Source organism: Catharus ustulatus, chromosome 22 (assembly GCF_009819885.2).
Source record: "Catharus ustulatus isolate bCatUst1 chromosome 22, bCatUst1.pri.v2, whole genome shotgun sequence".
NCBI lineage: Eukaryota > Metazoa > Chordata > Aves > Passeriformes > Turdidae > Catharus > Catharus ustulatus.
Window position 1 is genome coordinate 1,183,457 of NC_046242.1, and position 8,877 is coordinate 1,192,333.

General features: G+C 51.0%; 1 protein-coding gene and 1 long non-coding RNA gene across 2 annotated transcripts in view; one reads left to right on the forward strand and one right to left on the reverse strand.

The window, feature by feature from the left end:
- The first annotated feature begins 573 nt into the window (after window positions 1-573).
- Window positions 574-4,556, forward strand: LOC117005870. Its single transcript, XR_004419895.2, has 2 exons — window positions 574-1,038; window positions 2,730-4,556. It is a non-coding gene; the product is annotated as an uncharacterized LOC117005870 (long non-coding RNA).
- Window positions 4,557-6,513: 1,957 nt separating this feature from the next.
- VEZF1 (vascular endothelial zinc finger 1) overlaps window positions 6,514-8,877 on the reverse strand; it is a 14,622-nt gene continuing 12,258 nt past the window's right edge. The window contains exon 7 of the mRNA XM_033077932.1: window positions 6,514-8,877. This exon is cut by the window's right edge and continues 93 nt beyond it. Within this exon, the coding sequence (XP_032933823.1) occupies window positions 8,543-8,877 (335 nt within the window). The 3' untranslated portion in view covers window positions 6,514-8,542.

Sequence of the window (8,877 nt, forward strand, 5' to 3'; positions counted from 1 at the left end):
AGTCCACCACAGGGTTAGGGCAGAGCCCCCTTCCCACACATCCCACCCTGGGATTTCACCCTCATGGCACAGACCCTGACCATGAAACACCCTCCAGATCCTCTGCTGGCTTCCCACTCTGAATGCCAGCACACCCACTGTCCTGCTGCTGCTGCTCCCAGGGGCTCAGGGAACCACAGCACCGGTGCCACAGCAAAGCCACTCAGCCACAACACCAACACCGCTTTGTTCGGTTTTTTTTCTCGTTTGAAAGCTCTTCTGTAATAAAATGTTGAAAAAGTCCAAACTTTCCCAGGAGCTCTGTGGATGGGAAGAGGATGGGCACCTTAGACAGCAATAATTTTGGCTGTCAGGTGCTCTGACGCTGTGAACAGCCAGGGACTGGTGCACAAAGCTCTGCCAGCATCAGCCACATCCTCACCACAGGGTGGTTGGATAACGTGGTGGGAAAGGCCACAGGTGCACAGCTGCAGGAGGTGAGGCAGGGTCCCCTCTGCCCTGAGGACCACCAAAAGCTCCCCACAACCCCACCAGCAGCACCAGCCAATCTCCACTCCCACAGGGCTCCCCTGGGGTCCCATTGCCCCACTGCTGCACTCCCGCTGAGCGCTTCCACAGGAAAACCTCTGTGAAAACCACAAAAAGCTTCTCAGCGGAGCAGATGCCGCTTCAGTCTGTGTTCTTAGAGATGGAGGAGCACGAGGAGGATGTGAGGAAAGCCACAGCTTCCCCAGCCGCGGGGCAGCAAAGCCCCAGCGGCAGCCTCAGGGGTCAGCCCAGGATGGTGGTTCTCCCGTGGAAATCCTTACAGCTCCAGCCCCCGTGTTTGTTGTCAGTGGCAGCAGCAGGAGGAGGTGTGAGGAGGAGGTGCGACTCCACTGCTTTTTAAGAAAATAATAAAAAAGAGCCTTTCCAACCCGCCTGAGAGACAGACGGTGCAGGAGAGCGCTGCTTTGAAAGTGACTTGCACTTGACTCCTCCGTCACTGTCTGCACACAACCCACGGGCAGCAATTTCAGCGCTGGACAGGAGCCCCAGGTGAGGACCAGCCTGGCAGGATGGTGCCCTCCATCCTTAGGGAGGATGACAGAAGTAGCTGAGCAGGGCACCATTCGGGGGCTCAAAAATGACCCTGGTCACCCAGGAGGTGACCACCACTGCTGTGGCACACCAGAGCCCCGGCAATTCCTGCACCAAGCCATGACCCACCCGGCAGGGGTGGCGGGGTGTGAGGTGTGCTGCTCCATGGACAGGGACCATGTCCAGCAGCAGGAAGCCACCAAACCCAAACCCGCAGCGCACGGAGGGGTCACGCTCGGGGACCGGCGATGCTGCGGGGCTGAGCGGGACGCGGCTCCTGCCCCAGGCCGAGCCCGCCGGCTGTGGCCCGGCCCACGCGGGGATGGCACCCTTGGCTCCGAGCGGGGATGGAACTCTTGGTTCTGAGCGGGGATGCTAGCCTTGCTTTCCCCGGGGATGGCACCCTCCGTCCCCGCAGGGATGGCACGCTTGGTCCCGCGGGGATGGCAGCCTCGGTCCCTCACCGGGCCGGGGGCTCGGCCGCCGCCGCCCCGCGGGCTCCTCATGCCGGACCCTCCGAGCCCGGCGGGCGCGGGGCCCCGCCAGGCCCGCTGCGGAGCCGGAGCAGCGGCGGGGCCGTGCCGGGGCCGCGGCCCTCAGCGCCCGGTCCGGCCCGGCTCCCGAGGGGCGGCCGAGCGGCCGCAACAGGCGCGGCCCCGGCCCCGGCCCCGCCGCTCCGCCCGAGCCCCGGTAGAGGCCGAGCCGGCGGCGCCCCCGCTCCCCCTCAGCCCCGGCGGGGCCCGCGCGGCTCCGGGCCCGACCCGCGCAGGCCGAGCGGCACCGCCCGCCCCAGCCCGGCCCGGCTCGGCTCGGCCCGGCCCGGCCCGGCGCACAAAGAGCCCCGGCCCGCCCCCCCTTACCGGCGGTCGGCGCCGCGCTGCGGGGGCGGCGGCGGGCGGCTCCAGTCACGCCGGGAACCATGGAAAGGAGCCGGGACGGGAGACGTACGTGGCGGGCGGGCGGGGGCGGCCGTGCCCGGCAGCGGGGGGCGGCGCGGCGGGGCCGGGGCCGGGGCCGGGCCGGGCCGGGGGGGCGCGGGGAGCGGGGCCGCGCCGAGAGGCGGCGGGGGCGGGGGGCGTGAGGGGCCCTCGGGACTGGTGCGGCCCCCGCGGGACCGGAGTTCCCCCGTGTGGGGAGCGCGGAGCTCGATTCGGCCCGGCCGGGGGCATCGCGGGGCGGCACCGCCCGGGTCCTGCCGCTCTCCGAGGTGACACAGCCCTGAGGGGGTTCTGGGCATCTCGGGGTCCCCACGTTGTCCCCAGGCTTCCCCAGCGCCTCCTGCCATGGGGTCCACACCTCCGGGCCTGGGGGTTTGTGTGTGGAGGGAGCAGCATCCCTAGGATGGATGGACGGATGGATGGATGGATCCATCCCAGATTTCCAGGCTGGCTCAACCTCTTCCACATCTTTGGAGTGTCGCAGGCTCCTGGAGTCTGGACCTCCAGTCTGGTGGTTAGGAAGGGGAGACAGCGCTGCTGCCCCACAGCTGAGCATCCCAGATGGGTTTGTAACCAGGCATCACTGGGAGCAGACAGAAAACAGCCGTCCCCGTATTGCGTGCTCTGGCTGACAGCTCCGGACGGGAAGCCATCTCCTCTTACAAATTACAGGAGCCCGTTTACACAGGGCAAACACCTCCCGTTCCACAGAGACCACGAACGGCAGCAGCTCGGAGCCTCCACTTCCCTCGTGGCTCTCCAAACCGTCCAGACATGCTGCAGGAAGAACTCCACACCTCTGGGCACCACGGCCTTCCACAGTACCCTGCCACAGCCAGACACTGCTGGGTGCACGGCTGTGGGTGCTGGAGCCTGAGCACATGTGTGGGATGGTCCAGGGTCTCACAGGACAGCTCTTCGTGCTGAGACTCGTCCCACTCCATCGTTTCATCTGTGTCTGGGAGCTGAGCAGTCCTGGGTAAAGATGTGGAAGGCTCTGACAGGGAACACAGAGTAAGAGTGGAAATAACTGGAGGCAAACCTTCAGTTTTCAGCGCCTACTGAACATGTGCCTCATCGTTCTCTTCCCCAAGTTAGCGCAGATCAGACTCTTCTGAGGCACAGCGCCTTGCAGTGAGCTTCTGTGGCTGCAATCTCCTCCTAATCCAGGCTTGTTCCAGGGAAAACAGGCAATTTTATATCCCTTTGATATAGGTCTGAGCTGCTAATGGTGCTAGGAAGTAAAAAGAAATGGGCATAGAAATACACAACTATGAAGAATTAAAATAGTGAATTTAATTCAGCCAATTCCAACAAAAACGGTAGTTCCCTGAAAAACAAACCTTGCACAGAAAACACAGAACAGAAATGGTTTCATCTTGACAGCTGGTGAGAATAACTGGGTGAAAAGGTGAATGGAATATTTCTGACTTATCTGGAAAACAAATGGTTTCACACATCCTGAAAATGCCCTATTTTTCAGTAAATGGGTCGGTTTGGAAGGCAGTGATTGCAAATGCTCTGCAAGGAAAGCCCAGGTCTGTGCTCTGACACAACCAGTGACTGCAGATGCCAAATGTCTGGTTTTCAGAAAGCACTGATGCTTCCCTAAAGGAAAAGCTGGGACTTCTAAAAAATCACAGAAACCTGGAACGGTTTGGGCTGGAAGGGAAACTCAAAGCTCATCTCACTCTAAGCCCCCAGCAAGAGCAGGGACACATTCCACTAGACTAGCCCAGAAACCTGAAGAACAACAACCCAAAATCTATTATTTTTAAGAATCACAAGCCTGGCTTGCCCTGTGGTCCTGATTTGGGCTCCAGGGCGCTGCAGAGTCCGATGAAAGGACGCGAGGCTGCGGCTGTCGCCAGGCGTGTGAGGGAGCTGGCTGCACAGCCTGGCTCAGCTCCTCCAGCACTGAAATACTCTTTCCAAAGCAATACCAAAAAAGGTTTGTTTCTAGGTCAGGACCTCAGCACTCAATTTTAACCAGGGGCTGACAGTCCAATCTGAACGCAGCTGTAAAATGGATTCGCGGGAGAAGCTTTGGCATTCCTTTTGTAATTAGGAAACAGCCACTGAGCCGTGTGCCTTTAAAGGTGAAAGCTATTTTTGACATAAAAATTAGCACGTAGTTCCTCTGTCATCCCTCGGCTGCTGCGCTGGGAGCTGCGAGCGAACAGTCCAAAGATAAGCAAGAAGTAAAAACATGCTGAATTACACAAATACGTAGAAGGGGATCAGGTTTAATTTGTTTTATTCTCTGACAGTTAGGAGACGAAGAGATTTATTTTTACACTTTTTCTCCTAAAAAGCACTGGTTAAAAGGTCTGCTTAAGCACTGAAACCCCAATGGCATTTAAAAACTTGAAGTGCTTTTAATAGCTGGTTTTTGAAAATACTGTTAAATCTATTTTTGAGATGGACAAACTAAGCTACCAGTGAAGCAGGGCAGGAGTTTTTGGAAAGGCTCAGCAGTGGGAAACTCTCGTTCATCTCTCAACAACTCATTCCTGTACAGGGACCCTGAGATCAAAACTACCACAGTGCTCGATGTTTTAAAAACCTGAGCATCCTTTAAATTCCAATTTTCTCTCTTTGGTGGGAATCTAACCCCGACAGCCTTGAAAATGAACCCCAGGCAGTTTTCAGGATACGGCTCAGAATGGCTGTTTCTAAAATAAAAGTGAGGGAAGAGCGAGCAGAACTTGGAGGCTTATCAGGACCCGGAATGCTCCGGCTAATCCTCGGCAGCCCCGGCCCCTTTATGTAACCTGGGATTGCTGCAGCTCAGCAGCTTACTGGGGTCTGGGTGGTTTTCTTTAAACCTCTTGTGGACAAATGCAAACACATTAAATACTTCTTTCTTCTGCCTCTCTAAGGAAAAAATTGTTATAAGAGGGGGAAAAAAAAAGTTTTATTTGTATCAAGGGCTAATAGAATTAAACTCGTGTGCTGAGACTAAAACGTGTTTCTCTCTGATCCATCATGACTGAACAGAACTTTCCCAATTTACAATATTCAGGTTGAATCCCAAATTTCTCTTCACCCCAAACACTCTCTGAAGTGTTGGGGTGTTCCAAACAAGAGGAGAGCAGCCCCTTTGGAGCCTGTACACCGTTTCTGGCAGCGTGGCTGGTTGTGCTGCAATACTTACGTCCCCGCGGCCGCGTCCCCGCGGCTCTCCTTGCCCTCCGTGCCTGTCCGTGCCCTCCATCTGACTGCTCTGACTTTCCACGGCACGCATCCTTCCGAGGCAAAATTCAACTCAAACTCTCGGCTGGTGCTAAGCCATTCACCTCACGCTGAATGCTTAGGGAAACTTCAGAAGGAAAAAAAATAAACCCCCTATTGAACTCCTTGCAATCGGAGACCTGAATGGGCTCGATATAAACCCCACTCGAACCAGCGGCAGCAATAGGCTTCCCTGCATGTTGGATTCCATCCAGCTTAAAAGTTTCCATGAAATAAACTAGGCTAAGCGCATCAGCTGCATAGAAACTAACTCGGTGTAACAGGAGCATCTGTTCTTCACGTCCACCATTTTCTCAGAGCCTTAACTCGGCGCGAGGTGCCAGCGGATCCCCGGCCGCGCCGGCACACGGGCACCGACATGGATTAGCAGGGACATGCAGGTCATATAAACTACTGGACCAGGTAGCTTTTGTTTGTCAGAAAAACAGCTTAATGTATTTGCAAGGATGGCATTACAGAGCGAAGCCAATGCCCGCACTGAGACAGCGGAGGAGCACACCTCGGACCCATTAATACACGGTACAAAGCAAATGTTTACCCAAGTACAAATGAAACAGGTCGACAATTAGCTAATGCAGCTTTGTGGACATAAACCAGGTACAGTCGAGCAGAACCAACATAAAATAAAAAGGAAACAGCCCTTTTCCTACGCCACGCTAAGAGCACCGTGGTTAGTGGTTTGGGAAGCCTCTGTCACAGTGAAAAATTTCCTTGCCGGTTTTTAATGTGTTTATTCTACTGCTACACTGCTGGGATAAAAATAACAGCTGGCTGTACAAGGGACCCACTGTCAATACTGCAGTAATTGACAACATACAATTAAGTCTCACACCTGTTTATTGTAAGTAATTCATAGATAACCACTTCTAGTACACATTTTCATATTGGCTTTTAATGCTTTTGTTCTCTCTTTTGTTGGTTTTTTTTTTTTCTTTAAGCTCAGGGATACCCAAATTTCATCTAAGGGTCATCACTGTGGTTACCCAGACCCAGAAGGCTATACCTACTTTGGGAAACTGGTGCAAGGTGGTGTGGTGGCCAGGGATGACAGAGATGGCTGGGGAGCTACAGGTCCCAACATGCAGGACGGAGTGGAGGTGGCAGCGGGGCCGGGGCAGCGGGGTTGGTTGGGGACATGCGCTGGCGGGCTGGCCGTGCACGCCGGGCTCTACACAGGGCCAAAACAAAAACCTCTACACACCTGGAGTAAGAACAGTGGTAACAAAGTCATAGCTACATATTCTTCTCTACATTTTTGTTTATTGAGACAAACTAATTAAAAGGCACAAACATAGGGCATATGTTTACATGGACATTATAACAAACATATACATTAAAAGTGTAGGAATGTGTTTCCTTTCTGCTAAACAGAAAGTTCCTAAGCTTTTATATATACAAAAGTTGTACAATTTGATGTCCTAAAGTACAAAAGATCATTTATAAAATTATTTTACACTAAGCTCTATTATTTTTTTTTTGTTTGTTTTTGTTTTTACTATGTAGTCCAAGCCCCTAGAACAGTTTCACGTAAGGATACAGATACCTGTCACCTGAGCCAGCAGCCTGGCAATCACTGCTCGCACGGACACGGCCGGGGAGGAACGGAAGCAGTCCAGTGTGACTGGTCAGTCCTGCTAGCACTCTGTGAAAATGCACACGCTAATCTCCAGAGCTCTCAACTTCATTAAGATAAAAACATCTCAACTGTAATTTCTTTTTTTTTTTTTTTCCTCTTTTTTTAATTTTTTATTTAATGTAGAGGTTGGGTTTAGGGTGGTTTGTTTTTTTTTTTAAACAAAGTTTTAAAAATGTGAATATGTGACATGATAGTCTAAAAAGTATATCTGTTTCCCTAGACTTTGCTTTCTACTTTATGTACAGATAAACAGGTTAAGGAAAAAAAAGCACATGTAGCTTAAACATGTGTGACCATTTATGAGCAGTTCTGGGCTGGACAGCTCAGCACCCCAGAACTCCCACAAATTGATAGAAATGTGTTAACACAATAGAAGAATAACGTAAAAATGATGATGTTTGCAAATATTTACAAAGTTGAACAGATTTGCACAACACTTGATTAAGAAATAGGGGAGAAATTAAAAGACGCTCTCTGCTTGTCCTGGAGGGGCATCCTACCTAGTTAGTGGTTAGAATAAAAACTGTATACAATTTAATATAAGACAAAACTTCTAGTGAACAACTAACACGTCTGTCCCCTGCTGAAACACCAGCAGGCTCTGACTGGGAGGCAGAGGGCATAAAAATCACACCCAGGGCCTCCAGAATCTTCCAGCTTAAAGCAATTTTCCTTAAGTTTCCAAGCACTCCTTTTGCTCCTAGATAAGAGTCCCATGGGGGTCTGACTGTTCAGAGACCATGTTTACACACATTTCGACTCCTCTTCTGTCAGCCATGGCTGTTTCTCACCAAACAATAACAGGTTTTTTTAAAAAAATGTTGACTACAATGCTCTATTCCCTTAGGGTAATATGTTGGGTAATATTTACATCTCCAAATATCAGGTCACAATCCCTATTATATGTTGAAGTTAGAATGATAAGTTATCATATGCTTTGCATATCAGAGCTGGTATCACCTTTCCCATAGGGAATGCTGCCTGAAATTACCATATTCCCAAAGGTAAAATGCATATTTTCTCCAAAAATGCATTTTTTTTTAAATGACAACATTGTAATGCATTTACTCATTAAAAAAAAAACAAAAACAAAAACATCAACACAGACAAAGGTTCTACACTAGCTCAGAAACAGTGGACTTGCCTGGAAGGTTAAAATGAGCCATCCACCCTGTCACAGATACAGAGGGGTCTCAGCTAGTGTTTAGATTAAAATAATTTCCTAAGTTATAATTTGAGGGGATAAAACATAAAACTCTTTTTTTTAATTACCTTTTTTTTGTTGGTTTTTTTTTTCCTTTTTTTTAAAACTCTGGCAAATAAGTATCTGCTCTAATTCAGCATCAGTCAGCTACAAGGTAAAACTTACTTTAAATGAAGTGCTCCAGTGAAACTCAAGCCTGAACCATGTGAGCCAAATCAAGGGGAAGATGCTACTGTGGTCTCTGATGATGTTGCCCCAGTGTCTTAGTCTGAATTTATTATAAACTAAAACAAAACAAAACAAAAAACCCAACAGAACAAAACAAAACAAAAAAACCAAAAAAAAAAAAAACCCAACCAAACAAAACCCAAAAAAGAACTGCTGGTAAGGATTCCATTTTAATCCTTTTTAATACTGTTTAGAACTTGTTTACCAGGGAGGAGAGGTGGGCAAGGCCTGGGGCAGGAAAGGCATGCTCTCCACTGGTCTCATGGCTATGTTGAGGGGACCAGCCAGCGTCATGGGGGTGGGCAGGTTCATGGGGGACGTGATGGTGACGGGGTGCGCTATGTTCACTGGAGCGGTTACCGGGGTGGGCAGGTTCACCGGGGTGGTGAGCGTTAATGGAGAGGTCATGGACAGAGGACTGGTTATAGTTACAGGATGCCCTAAGTTCATCGGACTGGATATATTAACTGCACTTGATACATTTACTGGACTTCTCATGCTCATTGCAGCTGCCACTGTGACTGGGTTTGTGATAG